Source organism: Sorex fumeus, unplaced genomic scaffold (genome assembly GCF_029834395.1).
Source record: "Sorex fumeus unplaced genomic scaffold, SorFum_2.1 ptg000072l, whole genome shotgun sequence".
Classification (NCBI taxonomy): domain Eukaryota; kingdom Metazoa; phylum Chordata; class Mammalia; order Eulipotyphla; family Soricidae; genus Sorex; species Sorex fumeus.
The window spans coordinates 53,321,946-53,348,532 of record NW_026606129.1 but is presented as its reverse complement, the minus strand read 5'-3'; the positions used below and the strand labels follow the sequence as shown (position 1 = coordinate 53,348,532).

At 48.6% G+C, this 26,587-nt stretch overlaps 1 protein-coding gene across 1 annotated transcript in view; it reads left to right on the top strand.

The window, feature by feature from the left end:
• The first annotated feature begins 7,406 nt into the window (after positions 1-7,406).
• Positions 7,407-26,587, top strand: part of RFT1 (RFT1 homolog) — a 38,026-nt gene continuing 18,845 nt past the window's right edge. The window contains exons 1-6 of the mRNA XM_056129513.1: positions 7,407-7,520; positions 11,756-11,841; positions 13,865-13,981; positions 15,193-15,382; positions 17,874-17,975; positions 23,970-24,104. Of these exons, the coding sequence (XP_055985488.1) occupies positions 7,458-7,520; positions 11,756-11,841; positions 13,865-13,981; positions 15,193-15,382; positions 17,874-17,975; positions 23,970-24,104 (693 nt within the window). The 5' untranslated portion in view covers positions 7,407-7,457. The remainder of the gene's footprint in view (positions 7,521-11,755; positions 11,842-13,864; positions 13,982-15,192; positions 15,383-17,873; positions 17,976-23,969; positions 24,105-26,587) is intronic.

The following is a 26,587-nucleotide window of genomic DNA, read 5'->3' as shown; positions in this document are numbered from 1 at the left end:
CCTGCACAACTCATGTGCTAGGTAATTCGTCATGTTGACTTCTCGACCTAGGTACACATAGCTGTTGCATTCGGAGATGTTCATTCCGTTGAGAGTGAATGGAACGTCAGGAATGAGACCGTTTCTCATAAAACATTGTCTTCGTGAGATTCAGCTGTAGTCCGACCTTTCCACACTCACAGTTGAAGTCAGCTAGCATTTGTGCTGCTTGGCTAATGTTTGGTGTTATTAGAATTATGTCATCAGCAAAGCAGAGGTGGTGTAGTCTTCACTCCCATTCCTTCCCATTCCATTCGCCGCATGACATTCTTGAAGGTGGCACTGAAGAGTTTCAGTGAAACTCAGGTATCACCCTGCTGAACCCCTCTCTTGACATGGATGATCACTTCCTTGTAGAAGAGTGAGGTCCTGGTAGTGAATCCACAATACAGCTCACGAAGGATCCTGATGTATTGAGTTTGAACATCCTTTTGGCTAGGACTTCAATGACCGCTTCAGTCTCAACAGAATCAAAGGCTTTCTTTAAATCAATGAACGTTAGACAGAGCGGCATCTTGAACTCCTGAGAAACCTCAGTGAGCTTGGTTATTGTGTGGATATGGTCGATCATGCTGAATCCTTTTCGGAACCTGGCTTGTTCACATGGTTGTCCTTCATCTAGTGTTCTGCCAATCCTATTCAGGATGACTCAAGTGAACAGCTTGTAGACAACAGACAACAGGCAGATGGGAAGATAGTTGCCAATGTCATGGATGTCTCCCTTCTTGTACAGTAGAACAATCCTGCTGGTTTTCCATTGGGACGGAACTTTTCATTCAGATAGGTAATGTGTGAAGAGCCGAACCAGTGTATTGATGAGAACTGACAGCAGATTCTTCAGGTGTTCGGGTTTGACCTTGTTTGGGCCAGGTGTTGTTCACTTCTTTACCAACGAAATGGCATGTCGAATTTCGCAAGGGAGAATGTTGGGAACAACATATCCATCCTGCGGAATTTGGTATGTGGGCAGGTAGACGTGGCTATCAAAGAGATCCAAGTAGAAGTCATGGATAATCTTCTCCATTGCCCTTCTGGAAGATGTGATAGATCCATCAGGACGTCAGAGGGCAGTCATCTTGGTCTTGTAGTTGGCGAAGGACAGGCGGGCGATAGAAATGCTTTTCGGGGCTTTTGCCACATCTGCCAGCACTGCTGCTCTTCTCTCTTTAAGGTCTTCCTTTATCGCTTCTCTGCACTGCTTTGCGAGCTCAGACATTTGCTTGCAGTTGCCTGAGGCTTGCCTCCACTACCCAGCTACAGCCACACTCCAGGCGGCTCTCTGGACCACACGTCCGCAAAACGACCATGTGACACATAATAAGACACTTAATACCCATCTTCCAAGATTACCGCACCATATTTGATGGGGTTAAAATATGGTTTGAACCATGGGAACACCTGAAAGGGCAATTAGAGGCCGCCCTAAAAGCCTCTATCCCTCTAGGAGAGCCTAGCAAGCTACCGAGGGTATCCCGCCTGCACAGCAGCAGAGCCTGGCAAGCTATCCATGGCGTATTCGATATGTCAAAACCAGTAAATACAATGGGTCTCATTCCCCTACCCTGAAAGAGCCACCAATACAGCAGCATTAAGAAGGATGAGAAAAAAGAGGCTGATAAAATCTCAAGGCTGAACTAGGCTGCTAAAATGAAGGACAAAAATGACTATCTGTACTTTCAATGCACGTATGCTGGCATCCGATGCATCCATAGAGGACCTGATTCTGACCGAGACGAGAAGGCATCATCCACATCATGCCATTTTCGACACTGGAGAAGAACTGTTCCTCGGAACATGTGACAAAAGAGGCATCAGTGGTGTTGGTGTCCTTGTCAACACGAACTTGGCCATGAACATTGATTCATTCAAATACCTAACAACCCAAATCAGACGATTACACTTGAATAGATGTAGCTCACTGCCGGCAGTTTCTATCTTCGTTGTCTATGCACCAACATCCAATTATGATGAAGAAGAAATTGAGAAATTCTACATGGAGCTGGAGAAGTTCTATAAAGAAGACCACACCTTCTACAAGATCATTGTTGGTAATTTTAATGCCAAGATAGGACTGAGAAGATCAGCCAAAGAACTCCACATTGGGACCCATGGCCTAGAATGGAACGAACGGGGTGAGAGACTGTCTGAGTTCATCATGTCGACCAAGACCATCCATGGTAACTCACAATTCCAGAAGGCCGAATCTAAACGTTAGACATGGGAGTCTCCCAGTGGACAGCTCCACAACGAAATTGAACACATCATATTCAATCTATGGTTTTGCCTGACCGATGTTGCTGTTTGTCCCAAAATTCCAAATGGGATCGGGCCACCATCTCCTTTGTGCAAAATTCTACTTCATGGAGTAGAGAGAAAGGGCTGCAAAGTTTAAGAAGAGAAATCCCAGAATGACCACTGACTGGGAGATCTTTGGCACTATTGCGGCAACATGGGAAGAGGCCATCTTTGATGACATTGACGAAGAATACAATTGACTGGTTCAGCACCTCCATGATTGTGCAAGGAACGCCAAGAGAGAGATAGCCATAAAACCATGCCTGTCATAGAAAACTCTTGAGCTCATTCACCAACATGGCTTGGCCCTTCTTTAAGTGGAAAGAAAGGCTCTAAAGAATAAAATAGCAAGTATCAACAGCAGAATAAATGAAACTGATAGACAAATCAGTCTCTTGAAGATCAGTACAAAACTTCATCAATAAGAAGAGATCAGGTAGAAGAGACTAAAAAAAATGAAAGATAACATAAGACATATTGTTTCCAACAATTTCAAGAGGAACAATCTCAGAATAACAGAAATTCCTGAAGAAGAGAAAGAGGGAAAACTGAAGAGTGACTGAAGAAATTATATTCCAGAACTTGCCATTCTTAAAACGAGATTGGTGCATTGATTGAGATGATACAAAGAGTAACAATCAAAGTTACTCGGAGAGCCCAGCAAGCTACCAAGAGTATCCCACCCACACGGGCAGAGCCTGGCAAGCTCCCCGTGGTGTATTTGATATGCCAAATATAGTAGATATACTAACTAAATAGACTATTCAGTGAGTAATTAGGAGTGAATAAAAATGCATGAATTTGCAAGAAATATTGCGTTTTATATAAAATTTTAAAATATTTTTCTATAAATAGTACATTTTATATATTTTATTTTCAAAAATACTACAGATAAGGTAAAGTTTATTATGATCAAGAAATAAAGTATAAAAACATTTCTGAGAAATAAATCATTGTTTCATGATACAGAGCTTTCCCTGGTACCCAAAAATTTTTCTTCATGCACAAAAGAGACAAAATACATATGGCAATTTACTTTGAATAGAAAATACATTCATAGGTGCTATAATTTAATCACCCAAGAACTGCTTTATTTTTGGGGTTTTGTTTGTTGGTTTTTTGGCCAAACCTGGTGATGTTCAGGGCTTACGCCTGTCTCTGTGCTCAGAAGCTCAGGCATCATTCTTGGTGGTGCTTGAGAAACTATCTGTGATTCCAGGGACCAAAGCAGGGCTAGTCATATGCCTTACCTTTGTTGTATGTCTCAAAAGCTCTTGTGCTCCTTTTCATGTTTTTAACATAACTTGTGATACAAAGAAATATAATAGAAGATAATGAACTCATACCTAGACATATCAGGACTCCACGCCAGGCTGTGGGGCAGGTGAGAGCCCTCTCCCCACCCCAAGGGACAGGGACCCAGCCCAGCATCTGACCTCCACTGCCCAACACTCCAGGCTGCTTTCCAGATGCTCAGGCCGAGTCTCATGCAAGAATGAAGTCCCAGGGAACCCAGATAATGAGAAACTTTGTGACCTTGGACTCTGGACTCTACAGGACCCGGAACAGAGATCCTCTCCCTGCATCCCCCTCTCCGGTGACTCAGGGATCACACCCATAAGCCACACCCTGCCAGCACCAGATAATCTCCTCATTGGCCACCCTCCAGAACTCACGGATGCTCCTCCCAGACGGGAGTATAAAAGGAGGCTCCCAGAACCATGCCAACAGACTCTGTGCCACTATAAGACACTTCCTACCCATTTATGCCTCTCAGAGAGCCCGGCAAGTTACCAAGAGTATCCCGCCCACACGGGCAGAGACTGGCAAGCTCCCTGTGGCGTATTTGATATGCCAAATACAATAATAACAATAGGCTCATTCCCCTGACCCTGAAAGAGCCTCCAATCAGTGGGAAAAAAAATGAGTAAGAAGAGGCTGCCAAAATCTCAGGGCTGGGAGGAATAGACAAGTTACTGGTGCCCACTCATCGAGTAATTCGATGACCAATGGGATGACAGTGATGCAGTGATACAGGCTTTTAAAACATACCAAAGCAGGGGCTGGAGCAATAGCACAGCGGGTAGGGCGTTTGCCTTACACGCGGCCAACCGGGTTCGATTCCCAGCATCCCATATGGTCCCCTGAGCACCGCCAGGGGTAATTCCTGAGTGCAGAGCCAGGAGTAACCCCTGTGCATCGCCAGGTGTGACCCAAAAAGAAAAAAAAAAAAACCATACCAAAGCAGTACTTAGGGCTCCTCCCAGCTCAGTGTTGAGGGCTGTTCCAAGCACCGCTCAGGGTGCTGAGGGTTGAACCCAGGTCTCCTGCATGCAAAGCGCATGCTCCAGTTACTACGCTGTCTCTCTCTTTCTGGCTTGGCATTGCCTTTTGCACTCAACTTGGAGCATGCCCTCTTTGCTCCCAGCAAAGTGATCTAACTCTCCCAGGCCAGCCTGCCTAGTAGCCAGGGTTGGGAGCTTGTGGCTGGTTCTGCTCCAGGGCAGCCCTGTGGAGGAGGGGCTGCTGGGCGGGGAGTAAAGGAAGTAGTTGCCTACCTCACCTGCCAGCCAAGGTCCATGGAGTTTCCAAGGTCAAGCAGGCTGCCCAGGCCAGGCTTGAGCACCTAGATCATTAAGTCAAATACCTTGACCCTCCAGCACTTGGCTCTCCTCTCAAGGTAGATTCCTCTCCCTGGCAGGTGCCTGGTTAGTTCTGCCTTCCAGAATGGCACCCCACCCTCCTGCCTGGGAGCCTCCATGGCCTTATCTGACCTCATTCTTCCAGAGCACTTATCACCAGGGGAACCTTTGTTTGTTAGTTGGGGGGGGGGGCTTATTTTTAAGTTTCCCTTTCACTGCAATTGAAGCTCCTTAAGGACCAAACTTCTGTCTGCCTTCTTCCTTACAGTCACCTTCACAGGCCAAATGAACAATAGGAGAGCATGCTGAAGTCACCCAGCTAGTGAGTGGCAGAGTGAGGATTCAGGGCCAGGCCAGTCACAGGCAAGCGCTGTAGTTCAGTGGCAGAGCATTGGTCTCACATGTGCGAGGCCCTGGGTTTGAAACCCAGCAACATGGGCACAGGGAGTGGGTTGTTGTTGGTAGTGATGGGGAGGGAGTTCATATTTAGCGTGGCTTTTCTGGTAAGAGGGGTTAGACAGTGCTCAGGCATTGAGCTCCACAGTCTCCAGCGGCAGCAATAAGAGATTAGGACTCCCAACTTTATGAGTGGCCCAGGAATGTTCTCTGACCTGGCTGCAGGAGGCAAAGCCAGAGAGGGCCCACTCCTGCCTCGCTCGAGTTCCTAGGCTATTAGAGACACACACTCTAGTCTGCAAAACAGATTGTGCTAAGAATGATGGAGGGTTACAGAGTGCTCTGGAGGAGCTGCCAGAGTCTGCTCCGGGCTCCTGTTACTGCGTGCAGCAAGCCGGTGACTTCAGCAACAGGAATTTATTTCTCACAGTTCTGGAGGCTGGGAAGTCCACTATCAAGTGCCCGCTGATTCTCCTCTTAGTGAGAGCTGTCTTCCTGGTTTGCAGCCGATGTGAGTCAGCATGAAACTCCCCACTTGGAATCTAATGACCTCTCAGAGACTCTGCCTCCAAAACACCATCACATTGATGAATAAGGCTTCAATGACGACTTTGGAGAATGCAAATATTTTGTTTTTTAGAGGAGACCATGGTGGTGCTCAGTCGTAGAACAATGGGGTCTGAAAGGTAGGGCAGGGGTGACTATTCAGGACAGCAACTTGTAGGTTTGTTTTTTAACCAGAGGGATTGGGTCACACCTGGAAGTGCTGGGGGTGAGGGGAGATTTTCCACTGGCAGGTCACTATCTGAGGTGCTGAGGGGACCATGTAGTGTCCAGGATGGGACCGGCTCTGCCTCATGCAAGATAAGCATCTGTATCATTTCGCAGGCCCAGAGAAGGCACTATGGGGAGAGTGTGACAAGAGCCTCATGAAGGGTTTTTTGTTCTTTTTTTTTCCTTTTTGGGTCACACCCGGCAATGCACAGGGGTTACTCCTGGCTCTGCACTCAGGAATTACTCCTGGCGGTGCTCAGGGATGAGCACCTGGGATGCTGGGATTTGAACCTGGGTCAGAGGCATGCAAGGCAAATGCCCTAGCCCTAAGGACTGTACATCGCTCCAGCCCTCCTCCCCTCCCCCATCCCCATGAAAGGTTTTGCTTGAGGAATGTTAAGGGCTCTGAATGGCTAGAGCCTAGACTGTTAGAAAAGGTGAAAGGAATATGTGAAAGGCGAGTGAGGCTGGAGTCAAATCACTGAAGGCTTAAAGGCAGTGAGGGAAAACTGAGCTTCCCACAGCAGCGGGTGAGGTATGAGGACAGAACATCAGCTAATGATTGACATGTGGGGTGCTTTTCAAGTTGCAGAGCACTTCCCGCCCTCCTTCCACTGTGTCCCCATAATCATTAACACGCAAACAACAAGTAGCAACCTGGGGACAAAATCCTGAGGTCACGCGGCCCCGCGATAAATCGGACAGATCTGAGTTAAGTCCTTTCACATTCCCAAGTCTCATTGAAACAACAACCAGGGCCGCGTTCTCTGAGCTTTAGGATTACACAAAAAGCACACGGGTGAAAATCCTGCATTGCACCTCGGGGCTCACAAGGCTTTTCTGGGGTGAAATGGGGACCGTCCAGGCCCAGCCTAAACTCCCGGGAGGGGCTGTGGCTGTGGCCTTGCAAGAGGGAGCTGAAAGGGGCGAGAATGTTCCTAGCGAGGTGGGCGGGTGGTCCGTTCCCCTGCGGGCAGCTGAGATGAGGGTTTCTGGGTTACCGGACGGGGCGCCTCCGAGGAAAGGTTGCTTTAACAGCGGCTCCGTGCCCTGTTAACTTCCTCGGACCGGAAGGCGCGGAACCGAAAGCGCAGAAGGCACGAGAACAAAGGCCAGAGCAGGCGCCAGAGGCGCCGAGAGGCCGTCGCAGCCCCGGCCGGAGAACTTTAAAGGTCAGGGGGCGCCGAAGCCCCGCCCCCGCCGCCTGATCGCACCAATCGGCGTGCGAGTAGCCCGTGACGCCATCTCCCCGCGACGACAGCCCCGGCGCGCGGCCGTGCTTCCCGGTGACGGAGCGCAGGCGCCGAGACGATGCGGGGCCAGGAGGTGCTGGGCCAGGCGGCCCGGCTGGCCTCCTCGGGGCTGCTCCTGCAGGTACTCGGCCGTCCGTCCCCAGCCCGTTCGTCGGGCGGGTTTCGCGGGGAGGCGGCGCCTCGCACCCCCTGGAGAAGACCCAGCTCTGGCGTGGGTGGACCCGGAGGCTGAGGGGAGCGAGTGGCAGCAGCTGCGGCCGAGTGGGCATGACTGGTGCCGCGGTTGGAGACTTGCCTGTGGCCCTGGCAGGGGAGACTGCAAGGTCCCCCACTTTCCATCCGCGCACCGTCTCGTTTCGTCCGGCACTTAGGATCGTCAGGGATGCAATTTGTGGTGCAATTTGGTGGTGGTGGTGGGGCGTGGGGGGCCACACCCGGCCGTACGCAGGGGTTAATCCTGTCTCTGCACTCGGGGATCATCCCTAGCGGTGCTTGGGATCCAACCCAGGTCGACTGGATTGCAAGGCAAGCGTCCTCCTACCGGCTGTGCTATCCCCAATCGGATCCTTTTTTTTTTTTTGAGGTTAAGTGTTAATTTTCTCCGTGGCCTGCCTCAGAACCTCAGTTGAGACAATATGCCATAACCTAGAGCCAGCAACTCTGTTTATTTTGTTTAGGGGCCGCATCGGTGGTGCTCAAGGGTTGCCCTTTACTCTGAGCTCAGGAATCACTCCTGAGGGGATCCCGGGACCATACCGGGTGTCAGAATCAAACCCTTGCCGGCTGCGTGCAAGGCAAATCCCATAGCCACTACACTATCTCTTCAGCCTCCTAGAACCAGCAGTTCTGGATTTGATACTGGTGTTATTCTGTGCCTCCTGCAAGGCCTAGGGAAGGTGCCATCCTGCTAAGCTCAGCCCTTTCTTAGGAAAATGTGGGTGATGATAGATAATAGCACCTGGCTCATAATACAGCTATGAGGTTATGTTGGGGTCACTCAGAAAACTGCACTTAACACTGTACCTGACTCTTAGTCAATGCTGGCTGATGCTTCCTTCTAGCGATGTGTCCTTGGAGACAATAGCTTCTTGCTAAGACACATAACTTTTGGCCTCTAACTTTTACCAGCTGTCAGATGGCCCAAAGCGGATCTAAAGACTCTTTAACTGTAAAGCTAGGTCATTTAAGCTGTGACTCACTGGAGTCATTCAACCCTTCTTTACAAAAGTTCTGAATTTCCCCTTATTTTAAAAGGGCCCCACTTCAGCTGGAAGTTAGGAGAAAGAATCCCACAGAAGGACTCATTCGAATCTTGTCACTTGCCAGCACCTACTCTTAGGAAAGTCACTTGACTTCTGAGCGTGAGAAACTTCAGTTTCCTCATCTTTTTTGTTATTTTGACCAACCATTCCCAGGTGGTGCTCACGGCTTACTTCTTTCTGGCTTTGTGCTCAGGGATCACTCCTGACAGGGCCCGGGAGGCAGCTTTATGGGATGCTGGGGATTGAACCTGGGTTGGTCACATACAAGACAAACACCCTGCCATCAGTACTATTTCTCCAACCTGATTTCCTCTTCTTAGATAAGAACATAATGCAGCCTCAATCTCAGGGGTATTAGGAAGCATAGATGAAATGCTGGTTATATTGCAATGCTACATCAAGCAAGTCTATCATTTTAATTTTTTTATATTTAAAAATTTTAATGTACTTGTTTTGTCTTTTTTTTTGGGGGGAGCACATCTTGTGGTGCTCAGGGCTTACTCCTAACTCTGTGCTCAGGGATCACTCCTGGCAGGCTCAGGGGACCATCTGGTGTGCCAGGGTTTGAGCCCAGTCAGCCCCCTGCAATGGAAGCACCTTACCACTGTAGTCTTGCTCTGGCCTGAATTCAGTTTTTGATTTGGGGGCCATATCTGTCAGTGCTCAGGACTTACTCCTGGCTTTCTGCTCGGGGATCACTCCTGGTGGTGCTCTGGGGATCAAATGTGGTGCCAGGAATTGAACCTGGGGTGGCCATATGCAAGGCAGGCACCCTCCTTCTATCCTATCGCTGTGGCCCCTCATTGCCAATTTTAAAAAGACATGTTCTGTAATTTCTGTGCAGCAGTAATTCTTGTGACATTTGAAACCTTTTCATTATTATGCCTGCTAATGGTTATCTGTGATTATTACTTGGTTACATCGGCTGGAGCGATAGCACAGCAGTAGGGCGTTTGCCTTGCATGCAGCCAATATGGCCGACCCGAGTTCGATTCCTCCGCCCCTCTCGGAGAGCCCAGCAAGCTACCGAGAGTATCTCGCCCGCATGGCAGAGCCTGGCAAGCTCCCCGTGACGTATTCGATATGCCAAACACAGTAACAACAAAGTCTCCAACGGAGACGTTACTGGGCCCGCTCAAGCAAATCGATGATCAACGGGAGGGCCTTTTACTTTTACTTTTACATCACAGTTATAATGATCTTTGATGTTGCTATTGTAACTGTCTCCCAACCAAAAGATTACTATCTTCAGGGCTCAATAATGATTAGAATATTTTAGCAATAAAACGTCTTCTAATATGGTATGCATGTTGTTTTTTGTTTTGTTTTGTTTTGTTTTTGGACAATACTTGGAGAAGCTCAGGGGCTATTCCCAGCTCTGCATTCAGGAATCACTCCTGGTGGTTCTGGGGGGACCATATGAAATGTCAGGGATCAAAATCTGGCTCAGCCATGCATAAGACAAGCACCTTACCTGCTCTACTATATCTCCAGTCTTGTACATTGTTTTTTTTTTAGATGTGCTATTGCATATTGATAGAATAGTAAAACCCTAACTTTTTATATGCAGAGTGAAAAAGTCTTCTTGCTTTATTGTGATAGTCTGGGTAGAATCAGTAACCTTTGAACCTCATTAGCTCAAACCTTTATTTATACCAATTAGGAGATTGGATCTAGCCTGAGACCTTATTTCTTAGATAACTTATACAACTTTAAAGTCAATGTAAACGTATGTATATATTTTTTTAAAGTAACCATAGCCTTTTTGGTTTTTGTATATTTTAATTTAGTCCTGTATGACTTCTCAAATAACAGTGCAGACACTTGAAGTAGTTTTGCAATTTTGTTGTACTGTCTTAACTTGCATCCAGACAGTAAAAACAATAATGCCTTTTATTTGTAATCATTTTTCAAAAGTGCTTTTGCCTTTTGGTCTCATTTGATCCTTTTAATCAGCTCTGTAGGAAAGAGTGCCTTATTCGACAAAGAAGGAAATTAGGCTTATTAAAGTTAGGAGATGAATGGCCTAAGAACTGAATGTGAGCTGAGATTCATTCGATTGAGTGCTTTTTCCATTAAGAACTTCTTGAACTGGCTTCAAGCCTCGAAAATTAAGTACAGAATTTGTGTGTGCTTATATTTACGTATTGTTTCTAAAGAGAACTACAAAGCTTTTCACAGACTCCTTAAAGGTCACCTTGACTCTATAAAGGTTCCAATTGTGCTGTCTTGGCTGTGCAGGCCTGGCTGTCAGTGACACTGGACGGACACTCTCCCTTCCTGTCCATCCCTTTCACTGGAGATTTCCAGACTGCAGTGAACTGATAGGCCCCTGAGCACTACTGGAGTAGTTTGGTGAGCCCTGTACTATAGCACCCAAGCAGCACCATAGCCCTTGCCCTCACACTGAACTCCCAAGTCGGGACTCACTGAATACTGCTTAGGAGGCCCGGGACAAACAAACAAATACACAAGCTGTGCGAGCGTGAGACCCCTTTGATCCCCAGTATGATCGCTGGTATTGCATGTTCACCCAGCGCTGCTGGAAGCACCCTCCCCCACAGCGCAGAGCTGGGTGTGACCCCTCTTTAAAATAAACTAAAAAGAAACGGAGCCAGAGGCCCCATGGAACTCAGAGGATCAGAGCACAGGCTTTGTGTGCAGGCGTTCCTGGCGTGAGCCTGGCACCGCATGACCCTGAGCACAGCAGGGCGTGATCCTCCAGTCCCACAGGGTGTGGCCCCAAACAAAAAAGTCAAAAAAATGCAGACAGATTGAGCATTTATTTGTTTTGTCTTTTTGGACCATGCTGGGGGTGCTCAGGGCCTATACCTGGCTCTGTGCTCAGGGTTCACTCCTGGCAGGGATCAGGGGACCCCATGGGGTACCTGGGACCAAGCCCTGGTCTGCTGCATGCCAAGACAAGCACCCTGCCTGCTGGACTTCTTTCTCACCCAGGCTGAGTGTTTTGGAGTCTCCCTGACAAAACTGTGTATCTTTCCGACTCATTAGAAGAGCAGTCACATAGTTTTCATTTCAGCAGAGTAAACATTCCCAGCATAATTTATTCTGATGTGTTTTACTTTTTTTGTAGGTATTGTTTCGATTGATTACCTTTGTCTTGAATGCATTTATACTTCGCTTCCTGTCCAAGGAAATTGTTGGCATAGTGAACGTGAGGTAAGAAGGAGTGTACCCTGCCATTGTCCACGGCTCACATCCCCAGGCTTTCTTCAAACTTTGAACTTGGGTGGCACCCTCCTCTTTGGAAAGCATTTTCCAGAATCAGTGTTTGAGCAGTGGGCCGAGGAAGAGCCTGCTGGGCAGGGGATGAGCGGGCAGGGATGCTTTTAATGGACCCATGGAGTGTTTTCCATTAGCTGCCTCCAAATGTACATTTCTCCGCCGCCTGTTCCGGTGTGCCTGCGCCTAGAACCTGGGGGAGGAGTGGGAGTAATTTCGAGCAAACCCTGTCTCAGGTACAATCCCGTGTTCTTGTCCTGCTGACAGCAACGGAAGCAAGAAATCTGCAGTTCGTGAGGATGGGCTCTGTAATTACAGGGCTGCAACAGCCAACCTTCCTGCCCTCTTTGGTGCATTTTATAATTGGAAAATGGTAGCTGGGATGAGGGCTTGAATTCTTATCATTAGCTCCAGGGAGGCTTACAGAGCTGATTGCTTTGTCTTTTTAGACTCAGTTTTATTTCTTCTGCTCTCACCCTCTCTGTTCAGGGACACCCACACACACTCACAGATGACACACAAGTAAGTATAGGAAGGGATGCTAGTGCTCAGAATAGCTCAGCTTCTCAGGTATGCCTTTATTCCTGATAAACAAGACAGTGTGTTCTTTTTATTTTTTCAAAAAAAATTTTTTTTCTTTTATAAGTTAGTTCACAATATTTGATTACATTTAATATTCAAACACCAATCCCACCACCAAATTCGGGATGTTTCCATCCCAAACCCCAATCCCTGACAAGACAGTATGTTCCAGATAACATTTCGTGTATGTTTTATGTTATTGTTGGGGAGTGGGATAAGGGACACCTCACAGTGCTCAGGAGTCACTCCTGGTTGTGTTCAGGGGATCATATGCAGTGCTCGGGAATAGTCTGGAGTTGGCCACGTACAAGGCAAGTGTCTTACCCCCGTACTGTCTCTCCAGACCCAACATTTCGTGTCTGATACTCAACCAAACATGCGCTTGGACTCTCCGAGCTTCGCGAAGGTGCTTGGCGCAGGGGAATCCTCCAGGGAGCTTTGCACTAGATGGGGCTGAGGAGGAGCCCAGACACATGTGTTTTCACAAATTCCTTAGGTGGTTTTGGCAGGTGGACCGTACTTGTAGAAGGACCTTTTGATAGGAAGGAAGAGAGGCCAGAGAGCTCGCGTAACAGGCTGGAGCATGTGCGTGCTGGAGGCGCAAGGTAGATCTGAGTCCCTGCGCATGGTTCCCTGAACACAGAGTGGGGAATAGCCCCCAAGCACTGATGGGTGTGCCCGGCTCCTGCCTCCCCACCCCCAGAATAGAAGGCAGAGACCCCGGTCCTCAGAAACTGAAGCCCGCTGCTCCTCCCCCTGGCTGGCAGAGCCTTGCGTTGACTCTTGTGCCTTCCTGCTTCCCTTAAAGGAAGCTTCAGTCTCCTCATCGAGTGTCGGACAGAAATACTGGTAAGGCAGGGTGATTGCTAGACTACCTCAGGGACCTTGGTGCCACTCTCTCCACTCTGGTCTCAGCCGGGCCACCACTGTGCTCTCGGGACAGAGCCTGCTGACTGGCCCAGGCTGCCCTGCCTCGGGTGACCGCCCCCGATGGCTTGTTCTGACAGTCCTGGCCACCACCTCTGCTCAGTAGCCCTTCAGTGTTTCTCTCAAGGGTTACTGGGACGTCAGTGTCAGGGTGACCAAGTCGTCCCCTAGCTGTGGAGTTAGAGCTGGGCCTTTTTTCCTCCACGTGACCAGAGCCACTTCCCTGCCATCACGAGAAAGCTCACAGTGCTTTTTGGGCCACCGTGGCCATTTCCAACCTGGTAGGCACATGAAGACCCTCCTTTGTGTCCTCACACTGCTTGTTCCGGGGGACCGGCCTGGTGGGCAGCCCTGCACGAGTCCACCTTGGCCAGGATGTTTTTTCTCCTCCCTGTTGCCAGGTAGATCTTAGACGTTCTCCATGAAGTAAGACCCTTACTGATTTCCACAGGCTGACGCTGCTTTACTCAACCACCGTCTTCCTGGCCCGAGAGGCCTTCCGGAGAGCGTGTCTGAGTGGGGGCGCCCAGCGAGACTGGAGGCGGACCCTCAACCTCCTTTGGTTGACGTGAGTAGTGCTTCTGGGAGCACCCATTCGTGACAGCAGGAGTAGTGAGCATTTGGATGGAAAGGGCGCGCTTGCCTGGAGCTCAGTTGTCTCCAGCCTCAGTTTTCCTGCGGGCATCTGGGCATCTGGTGTGGGGCGGGCAGGGAGAGCCTGTGTGGAATAGCTCCTGCGTCCTTTTCTTATCTGTGACCAGGAGCTGAGGGGCGGACCCTAATGTGGGGCTCTGTGTATCAGAGATGGCTCTAGCCTTGGTCCACCCTCTCTGCTAGTCATTTCCACTTCGCCCCGAGAGCCGCCGCTGCGCTCCACAGGGACTGGGCCTCCTTTCTCATCCCTAATCTCCACCCTTCTCCGGCAGTACTTTCTGTGCTTTCAACAACCACTTAGTACTTGGTAATTTTTTGAAAGCCTTTTATGAGTTTCATTATATATTTCCTCAATTTTGGGTATGTTGATTCCAGCTCTGAGCCTTTTAGAATATTCCTGAAGACCAAGTCCATTGGCTCTAATTGTAATGACTTTCCTGCAGCAGCTCCCTGCTGGTAGGTCTGCTGAGGTGGCTTCCCGCATGCTCATGCATGACGGCCTCGCCTTGTGGAAGTGACTGTCCAAGTTGCTGCTGGGATGCATTTTACTAGCGGGATGACGATTGGCTTCCTTCAGGTTCAGGTTTGATGGCGGCCTACGTGTGAAGGGTGTGCTGGACTGTTAGGTTACTTACTGGGGGTGCAAGAACCAACTGTATGCCGTCTGTCAGCACTCCCAAGTATAAACAACAGGCGCGTGCTCTCTGGGAATTGTTTTTTATCAAATTAGTGGAACACGGTGGAGCCGATTGTAGGTTTTGGAATTGGAACAGAATTGGATTCTGCTTCTGCCCTTCATTATGTTTCATTAGTGTATTCATTATGTGTTCATTTATGTTTATGATCTTGGCCACATTACCCAGTGCCTGTCAGCCTTAGTTTCCTCATCTTTAAGTGAGGGTAATGACAGAGGATTGTTGTGAGGGATCACTGAGATAAAGGGGTGAATCATAGTGCCTGGCATGTAGTAAGTACCTTAATAAGCAGTAGCTATTTTTACGACTGCTTCTTTTCTATTCTGTGTTACTGTTTAATATATAGCATATTAAAATCTCTCTCTCTCTCTCTCTCTCTCTCTCTCTCTCTCTCTCTCTCTCTCTCTTTCTTTCTTTTTGCCTTTTCTAGAGTCCCCCTGGGTGTGTTTTGGTCCTTGTTCCTGGGCTGGGTCTGGCTACATTTGCTTGAAGTACCTGACCCGAATACTGTACCCCACTATGGAACTGGAGTGGTGGTCTTTGGTCTTTCAGCAGTGGTGGAACTTCTGGGAGAGCCCCTCTGGGTCTTGGCCCAAGCACATATGTTTGTCAAGCTCAAGGTCAGTGTGTGTCCTGGAATTGGAAGTGGTAAGAGGAAGGGAAAGAGCGGTCTTTTAAAAAGAGGTCACTTGGCCATCTGCAATTGTTTTTTCATTGCAGCACTCTTTACAATAGCCAGAATCTGGAAAAAACCTGAGTGCCCAAGAGCAGATGACTGGTTAAAGAAACTTTGGTACATTTACACAATGGAGTACTATGTAGCTGTTAGAAAAGATGAAGTTATGAAATTTACATACAAGTGATACTACATGGAAAGTATCATGTTAAGCGAAATGAGTCAGAAAGAGCGGGATAGACACAGAAAGATTGCATTCATCTGGGGAACATAAAGTAACAAAATGGGAGACTAACACCCAGGAATGGCTGAGATTAGTACCAGGAATTTTGCTCCATGAATGGAAGGCCAGCCACACGTTCTAGGTGAAAAGGAAGCTCAGATAGAGAAGAGAGCACCAAATGAAGGGTGTTGTGAGGACCCTCCCAGGGTGGGAGAAGCATGCTAAAAGTAGTCTATAGACCAAACATGATTGCCACTCAGTGCCTCTCTTGCAAAACACAGTACCCAAAAGAAGAGAGAGAGAACAAGGGGGAATACCCTGCCACAGAGGCAGGGTGGGACGGCGGGGGATGAGGGGTGGGGGGGATGCTGGGACCTGTGGTGGTGGATGACGGGCACTGGTGGAGGGATGGGCACTTGATCATCGTATAACTGAAACCCAAGCACAAAATTTGTAAGCCTATAACTGTACCTCATGGTGTTTCACTAATAAAAAAAGAAAAAAAAAAGAAAAAATCTGAATTAAAAAAAAATTTAAAAAAAAAGAGATCACTTGGGGCCTGGAGTGATAGTACAGTGGGTAGGGCATTGGCCTTGCATGTGGCCCACCCAGATAAAATCCATGACATCACATATGGTCCCCTGAACCTGCCAGGAATATCCAGGAGTAAGCCCTTAGTATCATCGTTTCCAAAACCAGAAATAATAAATAAAAGAGATCACTTGTAGGAGCTTTTAGGAGCTGGAAAGATTGTACAGAGATTAAAGGCACTCACCCTGCATGCAGTTTACCCCGGTTCAATCTCATATTGCCCAGTACCCCAGGCTTAGTTGGCCCTGAACACTGTCAGCTTTGGTCCAATGCCCTCTTGATAAAATAAAAGCAATTATATGCAAGAATGGTTTTTTTAGACTTTTAAAAAACATCTTAGGGGCTGGAGTGATAGCACAGTGGGTAGGGCGTTTGCCTGGCATACAGCTGACCCAGTTCGATCCTTGGCATCCCTGAGCACCTCGAGGAGTAATTCCTGAGTGTGGAGCCAGGAGTAACCCCTGAGCATCACTGGGTGATGCTCAAAAAGACAAAAAAATTAAAAATTGGGAAAGGGCAACATGGTCAGTTTAATTAATTGACCTGAAATTTGTCAGATGCACTAGGCTACAGTTTATCTCTGATATTACTTTTAATGAACAAAACTTACTAGTAGCAAAGGCATCATTTAAATTTTTTATGCTACTATTCTAATTGTCTTTTGAATCTATATATGTGTATATATATTATTGTTTAAGGTTTGGTTTTTTTTTGGGGGGGGTTCCTTTATGGTTTTTGTTTGTTTGGTTGGTTGATTTGGGGGCCATACCCATTGGTGCTCAGAGTTTGCTTGTGGCTTGCTTGTGTTCAGGGATCACTCCTTATGTTGCTTAAGGATCATATGGGGTGTCAGGACTCCTGCATGCAAGACAGGTGCCCTACCCACTGTACTACATCTCTGGCCCCCGTTCGTTCTGTTTTTAGGCCACAAGTGACTGGGCTCAGCTTACCCCTGGTAGAGCTCAGGGAACCATATGTAGTGCCAAGGATTATCCCCGGCCTGCTGTGTGCAAAGCAAGTGCCTTACTCACTATCTCTCTCACCCTAAAATATGTTTTTGGTTCATACAAAAGAACTAATATGACTTATATAAATGTTTCTTCAAGAGGGGAGACACGGGGCAATAGTACAGTGGGGAGGGCATTTGCCTTGCATGCGGCTAACCTGGGTTCAATCCCCAGCATCCCATATGGTCCCCCAAACACCACCAGAAGTAATTTCTGAGTGCAGAGCCAGGAGTAACCCCTGAGCATCGCCGGGTATGACCCAAAAATTAAAAAATAAATAAAAAGAGGGGAGACACACGCGGCAGTGTTCAGGGTCTGTCCCTGGTGCTGTACTCTGATGTCAGTCCTTGTGTTCAGGGCGTTAGGCAGTGCTGAGGACTCAGCCCTGACCTCTGGCTTGCTCCAGCTTATTGCGCCATCTCTCCTGCCCCAACATGCATAGATAGTCCAGTACTACTCAGAAGGTCACAGACCTGCTCACCTAAGGAGAATTTTATTAGGACTGTCCATCCTTAGGCCCCACTGCCACCCCAGACTAACTCCTTTTCCAGGTTTTGTCATTCTGTGCATCTTCAGTCTTCGATGATGTTTGACCCTTGGCCGTGTGTTTGCAGGTGATTGCCGAGAGTCTGTCCGTCATCCTCAGGAGTGTCCTGACTGCTCTTCTCGTGCTCTGGCTGCCCCACTGGGGACTGTACATTTTCTCTCTGGCCCAGGTCAGGTTCATGGCTTTTAACTTTGGTATAATGTATGTTTCTCTTGTTCTTATTACTTGGTACATTGTGTTTACAGTATTTGTGCATGTAGGCAGGGCCAAAAGTTCTAGAAAGATGTTCTTGACCTGCTTCTCTCCTGGTTGCCCTGTCTATCAGCTTTTTGCCCTGACAACGTTCACCTCATCGTCAAACTGAAAAGTCCTGGAGGGGCCAGGGTGAGGTTTGGGGGGATGCAGCTCAAGTGGTAGAGCCATAGGAGGCCCTGAGTTCAGGCCCTGACACCACTGCCTCCTCCCAGCATTGCTTGCCATGGCTCTAAGCGTTGCTGCGAGGGGGCCTCTCTCTCTCTCTCTCTCTCTCTCCTCCTCTCTTCCTTGTCTTCCCCCCCTCCTCTCTCCCCTTCCTCTCTCTCTCTCCTCTCTCTTTCGCCTCTCCTCTCTCTCCTCTCTTGCCTCTCTCACCTCTCTCTCTCTCTCTATATATATATATATATAAATTTTTTTTTGTAATATGTAAAGAAGTTCTTTAACCTTCTGTGGCAAGCCATTATCAAACTGATCTTTGATTGTCTTACAGAGGAGGGAAAAAAACAGTAAGGGTGTGGTGGGAATCGACTTGCATGTGTGTTATTTTTCCTGGATTTCAATCAATTGTTTTTAGAATAGGAGGAAACTCTGCCAAGCCCATTTTAAACTTAGATTGAAATTTCACATAATTCAGAGGGCATGAATCAACTCATTTTCAGCTTTGGCAGTTTTGGCTTCATTTCCATCTTATCATTTTCTACTTCTAGTTAATATTTCTCGTTCTAACAAAATGTAGCTTCTACTACAAGAGATAATTTAGAAAAATTTAAACCTATTATGGTACCTAAAATATAAAAAAAAATAATAATCTAAAAAATATTAAACCTAAAGTTAGAGAAACTTATATAGTATACGGAAGTTTGTCCTTTTTAAAATGTCAAGGAAAATAGCTTAAGGTTCTTAGATATTTCATTTTATTTGAGACCTATGCAGTGAGAGTACTTGGGAACCACACAGTGCTGGGGCTGAAACCTGGGCTCCAGCAGGAAAAGCATGCATTCAGCCCTCCGTGCTGTCTCTCTATATTTATTTGACCTGGTCACGGTTCTCCCATTGTTCATCAATTTGCTTGAGCGGGCCCAGTAACATCTCCATCATGAGACGTGTTGTTACTGTGTTTGGCATATCGAATACGTCACGGGTAGCTTCCCAGGCTTTGCCGTGCGGGCGAGATACTCTCGGTAGCTTGCCGGGCTCTTCGAGAGGGGCAGAGGAATCGAACTCGGGTCGGCCATGTTGGCTGCATGCAAGGCAAACGTCCTACCGCTGTGCTATCGCTCCAGCCCATTTCACACAGGAAAAAAAAAATACATCTGTTCAGCAGTCTTGAGTCAAAGTGATTTCTAGAATGGAAATATCCCCCAAGTCTGAAAATACGATCACAGCACAGTGAATCACATTTGACCCAATGTATTTATTTTTCTGTGGGGCAGGGGGTCAAACGCAGGGTCTCACACATGCAAGTCAAGAGTTCTCCTGCCAAATTATGTCTCTGGCACTGACAACTGAGAATTCTTTTTTTTTTTTTTTTTGGCTTTTTTGGGTCACACCTGGCGATGTACAGGGGTTACTCCTGGCTTTACACTCAGTAATTACTTCTGGCGATGCTCAGGGGACCATATGGGATGCTGGAGATCGAACCCGGGTTGGCCACATGCGAGGCATACGCCCTACCCTCTGTGCTATCACTCCATCCTCGACAACTGAGAATTCTTAGTAATTATGTGAAAATCCTTCCTGCGGCCTAGGCAAAAACTTCAAGCATTTTTGTGAGCCAGATTTAAAAATTGGAGATAAAATGTTTAAGAGGAGCTATATGTGGTGACTTTCCCAGGTCTGATTAGATCTGGAGTTGTCGTTCCATGATGCATTGCTGTTCTGCTGAACTCACCCCTGCAGGGAGGGCCAGAGATGCCCAGTCTTCCCACTGACTTCTCATTGTCATCGTTCCCTCCATAGGATATATCCCATGTGTAGGTTAGCAGTGCCAGATCTTAGTTTCTTTGCTTCCTTTTTTAGAGGCCAAACCCAACAGTGCTCAGGGGCACTCCTGGCTCAGTGCTTGGGCGTCAGTTGGGGTGGTCTGTTTGTTTCCGTATTGTAGGATTTCTAAGAGGATTCCTCTCTGGTACAGTCTCTTGTTTGTGTGAGAGTCATAAGGGTCAGTAGTCAAGGACCTGGGATTCCTGTTTGTCCAGCCCACTTCCAAATTCCTCCTTCACTATGGCAGCATCTGTCAAATAAAAGGGTCACTCTAGAGTGATGTTCTCTGGCCTTTGTATGCCTGGACTGGCACCTGTCTTGCACATCTATCCATGACCGGCAGTTACAGCCCGAGGATGGCCCAGTGGCTTTCAGCCTTTCTGCACCAGTTGACCTGCGCTGCACTGTGGCCTGGTGGTTAAGGACTGCTCTCTAGACTATGGAGAGACTCTCAACTCTCATAACAAAAAGGCGAAACACCGAGTTTGTGGGAGCCAGAGTGATAGCACAGTGGGTAGAATGTTTGCCTTGCACACAGCCGACCCAGTTTCTATCCCCGGCATCCCATATGGTCCTCCAAGCACCGCCAGTAGCAATTCTTGAGTGCAGGGCCAGGAGTAACCCCTGAGCCTTGCCAGGTGTGGCCCAAAAGACAAAAACAATTAAAAAATAAATAAATATGGGGCTGGAGTGATAGCATAGCAGGTAGGGCATTTTCCTTGCACGCGGCCGACCTGGGTTCGATTCCCAGCATCCCGTATGGTCCCCCGAGCACCACCAGGAGTAATTCCTGAGTGTATGATCCAGGAGTAACCTCTGTGCAATGCCGGGTGTGGCCCAAAAAGCAAAATAAATAAGTAAGAAATAAATAAAAACGCTTAAAAAATAAAGAAATATCTCTTTAAAAACATGTATACATACGTATATATATATATATACACACACACATATACATATATGTATGTATATGGGCTGGAGCGATAGCACAGCAGTAGGGCATTTGCCTTGCATGCAGCTGACCATGTTTGATTCCTCCAGCTACCGAGAGTATCTCGCCTGCACAGCAAAGCCTGGCAAGCTACCCGTGATGTATTTGATATGCCAGACACAGTAACAACAAGTCTCACAATGGAGACGTTACTGGGCCCGCTTGAGCAAATCGATGAACAATGGGAGGACAGTGCTCTACACACACACACACACACACACACACGCACACACACACACACGCACACACACACACACACACACACACACGTGTGAAGACGGACCTGGAGCGATCGTACAGCGAGTAAGATGCTTACCTTGCATGCATCTGACCTGGGCGGATTCCTGGCACCACATATGGTCCTCCAAAGCCCTGCCAGGAATGATCCTCAGCGCAGAGCAAGAGTAACCCCTGAGCATTGCCAGGTGGCCCAGAAGGCAAAAGCAAAACCAAACCAAACAAATAAAGGTAGGTAAGGAACTTAAACAGGCATTTCTTCAGAGAAGATGAATAGTTAAAAGTCCAGCAAGCTCAAGAAACATCACTCAAGGGTATAATCATTAGGGAAATGTAAATTAGAACTCCAATGAGCTATCTGACAATCACTGGGAGGATTGTTTTATAAAAATTGTTAGAAGGACTGGAGAAAGCACAGAGGCTAAGGCCCTTGTCTTGCATGCCATGGTAGTGGTTGGAGTCCTGGCACTGCAGATGGTCCCCTGAGAAGCCCCAGGTGTGGTCCCAAGCAGAGAGCCGGGTGTGACCTCCTGATCTTAGAGTCAGAAGTGGCCACACTTTTTTTTTTTTTAAACAAACAAAATAACAGGTGTTGGTAAGAATATAGAACCCTCACTGCCGGTCGAATGAAAAATGGTATAGCTATTTTATAGTGGTCACAGGCATTTTGGCAGTTCCTCAAGAAACTGAAAACAGAGACTTTTCATGTGACTATAATTCCAGTCCTAGGTTGATATCTGAAAGAACTGAAGACAAAAACTTCAAACAAAAACTTGCACACAGATATTCATACTAACCCTATTCACAGTAGCCCCGGGTGCAACCAAGCCAAATACCTATCAACTGGTGACTAGATAAGTAAATTGCACTATGTAGTTGAACATTATTCAGCCATAGAAATGAAGTAGTGGGCCTGGGAGATAGCTCAGAGGGCTTGAGTACATCGTGTTTTGCCAGTGGGAGCCCTGGGTTCAGTTCCTGGCACCACATGTACCCCTCCCCTCCCGAAGAGCCCCTGAGCATGAAGTCAGGAGTTGCCCCCAAGCACTTCTGGGTGTGACTTCAAAACCAAAAATCAGATGTAGATATAGACATGCACCACAGCAGAGGAAGTTCAGAACATGATACTGGGCAGGAAAAGCTAGGCATAAACATATGTGTGCTGTCTAGAACATACACGTTCCTAGAGACGGAAGCAATTTTGAGGTTGTCAGAGGCTGGGGCTAAGGAGAGTGACTACTTAATGGCCACAGTCCATTGTTTGAAATGCTGGAAAAAGTTCTGGAGTCAGCGGGAATTGTACAGCATGTGGATATGCTGGGCATTGCTGCTGTGTGTGCTTCAGAAGGATGCAAGTATCTTGTTAGGCCACAAGGATCTTCCCTCAGTTAAATAAGGGGATGGGGGGCTGGAGAGATAATACTGCGGGTAGGGTGTTCACCTTGCACGCAGCCGACCCAGGTTCAATCTCCAGTATCCCAAATGGTCCCCGAAGCACCGCCAGGAGTAATTCCTGAGCGCAGAATCAGGAGTGACCCCTGAGCATTGCTGGCTGTGACCCAAAAGGCAAAAAAAAAAAAAAAAGGAGGGGGATAGGGCCAGGGATGTGGCTCAGTGGTAGAGCACTTGGCTTGCGCATGTGAGACCCTGAACCACAAGGTCCACCAAGCCCCCTCAGTGCTAAAGGTATAAATAGCCCCTGAACACCCTTGGGTGTGGCTCTCCTAAAACAAAGGAGAAGGGGGATAGCACACATCTACATTGCAGGACCCAGTGGGCGGCCGCTGTTTTCCCAGCTTCTCTGCTAGATGACGGGAGGAAGCAGGTCTGCAAAAGCTGCTTGTCCCGCTCACGTGGCCCTCGAGCAGGGGCTAGTGGGCACTGGGCTCTGTCTGCGTGCAGGGGAGAGTGGAGAGCAGAGGAGCCCCTGCCTCTCTCCTGGCTCTGCCTCTGCTGCAGTGTGCCCTGGGGGGTTCTCGATGGAAAGAGGGCCTGGAAGCCCCTTCACTACTTCTTTCATTTTCCCCCGTCGCTTCTTGAGCATGGGGAAGGCCCGGGGAGAGAGGGCGGAGGGCGCCAGTGAACAGGGCTCTTCAGGTGCTCCTTCTTGGCTTGCAAACAAAGCCCCTCACTGCTGCTCCCAAGCCCCACTGTTGTCCCAGCTGGTGGAGGGAGAGGCAGGTCCTCTTGTCCCCACACCCTTCCTCCCCATCCCGACGGCCTCTCCCCCTAACCCTGTTCTGAGCAGAGGAGCCAGCCAGCCACTAAGTTCTGCTTTGTAATCAGAAGGTCACAGATTTCCGGGGCATATGGAAAATCCCCAGTCCTGGGTGACAGCAAGTCCCCGGATCTTCCAGCATGCTCTCAGGCGGGAAAGCCGCTCCTTGGCCAGTCACAAGCCCTCCAAGGCCCTCTCCCACGGCGTGGTGTGGTATGGTGGTGTGCATCAGTAGCTGCCTGCCCTGGAAACGGTCTCTGGCTGCTGTCAGGGCCGTGTGCAGGAGATTTCTCAGACCCTGCAGTGGAGCCGAGTCTCCCTGGGCTGTTGAGCGCCGTTTCTAGTGGCAAGACATTGCACAACCGGAGGTGAACTGCAAGTTCTGTTTCTTGCTTGGCCCTTGTGGTCAAATTCAGAGGCATATCTTCGTTTTCTCCTATTATAACTGTATAATTTATATGCCCTTGATTTCCTCTTTTCAGCTTTTCTACACTGCGGTTCTGGTGCTATGCTACGTTCTGTATTTCACCAAGTTACTGGGTTCCCCAGAACCCAGCAGACACACTCTTCCAGTCTCCACCATGACAGCCCTGTTACCCAGCATTACGAGAAGTGGAGTAAGTACTGGGTTTCGTTTCTTATCATTTCCATCTCCCGGTGCTGGTTGCTCTTGAGGGAAAGAAAGGCAGCTTTATTGTTTATTGTATTATAATAGTGGAGAAAGTTGGCTCGTATTTACGAAGTGCTTCTTGAGTGCTGGGTCAGGCTTTCCAGCGCTTGGCACCTCTCATGTTCGGAGGCTGGGTGAGGCCGCCCTGCGCATTGTTGGATGTTTGGCAACTTTCCCGAGCTCTACCCTCTGGATGTTAGTAGTAATCACCCCCCACCCCCAGACTGAACAACCAGAGCTCTCCCCACATCCAACCCAGTGTCCACGGTGGGGGAAGCTCGGGCTCTGCCTCCGGTGTGCCCACTCTGACATGAGGCCCCTGCACTGTTCCTGTAGCTGCTCTAGGGAACCGAGACTGGCCGACTTAGACTCGGTGAATTCAGACAAGGACAGGGACCCGCAGTGGTTTGAACCCAGCGCAGCACAGTCAGTCACTCATGGTGCCCCTTGCCCTCTTTCTCCGGGTGTCCTGTTTCCCCGTGAGGAATCCACCTCTCCATGGTGAGCGCTCACCCAGCAGGCTGACCCTCATGTGGTACTCGGTACCGATGGAGGACTCAGGCAGAACCTTTCTGCTCGGTTCCCCAGCTCTCAGCTGTTAGTACCTCTCTCCTAGCTCTTGTGGCTTCAGGATTGCTGTGTGGGGACTCGGGGGTTGGACCTCTGAGGGTGCACGGTCCACCCTGGGCTGACGCATGTCCCCGTGTCCCCTTTCTCCTGGTCTTCTTAATGGCTACAGTGTGCATAGTTGAGGCGAGATGTTGATTGGTCTTCTCCTTATTCTGTGTTTGTGATTACTCGAGAAGTACAGTATTTGGCGTTTGAGTTTAAGAATTACAGAACCTTGTATAGCATTTAAGAAACCCCCGACGTCATGTGATGGCCGACTGTGTTCTCCCGTGCCTGATAAGAGTTCTCCGTGTGGACAGACTCCATCTGATCTTAGCTCTGAGTCGCCTAACTGTTTGGATACCCCTGCTGCCCCGTCTGCAGCCTGGGGGATGGGGACTGAGGCAGATGGAGACTGGGCATTGCCTCTTTACCTGCCCAGAGTGGCCTAAGAGGACCGAGAGGTCCCCTCTCTGGGTGCTCCTGAGTCAGCAGTGAGTCCTGAGCACTGCTAGGTGTGACCCCAAAGCAAGATTAAAAACTCAGTGACACCTTAAACAGTGAGTACTTGATGTATTTGGGAGGGAGTGTTGGCCACACCCAGCAGTGCTTGGAGGCTTCGACCTGCTCTGTGCCCAGGGGTCACTGTATGATGCTGGGGATCAAGCTGGTGTCAGCTGCATGTAGGTTAAGAGCCTTAATTACCCCCTTTACTTTTATTCTAGCCCTGCTTTTTACTGCTTTTACATTCTGTGACGCCTCTGAGTGATTGGATAGGAGAAACCTGCTAATATTTCTTTTTTTTTTTTTGCTTTTTGGGTCACACCCGGCGATGCTCAGGGCTGACTCCTGGCTCTGCACTCAGGAATCCTGGCGGTCGGTGCTCAGGGGACCATATGGGATGCTGGGAATCGAACCTGGGTCAGCCGCATGCAAGGCAAACGCCCTACCCACTGTGCTATTGCTCCAGCCCCCAGAAATCTGCTAATATTTCAGTGAAGCTGATGGGTAGAAATGCAAGCAAGGCTGAAGGAGCCGGGCTGAGTTGCTGGCCCTGTTGCCAGAGGGAGGGAAAAGAGCAGTGTGGGGTGCGGAGGTGATGGAGAGCCGGCGACAGACTTCCCGGTGACTCACGTCAGTGATAAGGGTACAGCTGAATCGCCCGTCCTGAGTCAGAAGAGCTTGGAAGGTGGAAGAGTGACTCAGGTGAGAGCAGGGTGCATCTCCCAGCTCTGATTCCAGATCCCGCCGGGAGGATCCAGGCCTCAGTTTCTTGACTTTCTTCTTCGTCTTTTATTTTGAATTAGTCACTGTGAGATTACAAAGTTGTTCATGATTGGTTTTCGGCACACATTGTTTCAACACCAATCCCTTCATCGGTGCCCACTTCCCTCACCAGTCTCCCCTCCCCTTCCCCCCATTGCCTCCCACCTACCGGCTGCCTCTCAGGGGCACTCTCTTAAAATATGTTTTTCATGGTGGTGTATAGTTCTGTTGCCGACAGGGTTTCACAGGTAACACGTTACCGGCTTTCCCCACCATCTCCTCCTGCCGCTCTTTCCTCCACCGTGGTTTCGCTCCTCCCTGCCTCCCCCCCTGCTGCATGTTTCCTGCTGAAGACCAACCAGATCTCCTGTTCCTGGTTTCCATGATCTTTGGGCCTTCGTTCTCCCCTCACTATGTTTCTTACACCCTGCATGTGAGAGGGACCGTTCAGTGTTACCCTCTCCCTCTGAGTCAGTTCCTTCTAAGTCACTAATTCAAAATAAAAGACGAAGAAGAAAGTCAAGAAACTGAGGCCTGGATACTTGCCAAGCTGAG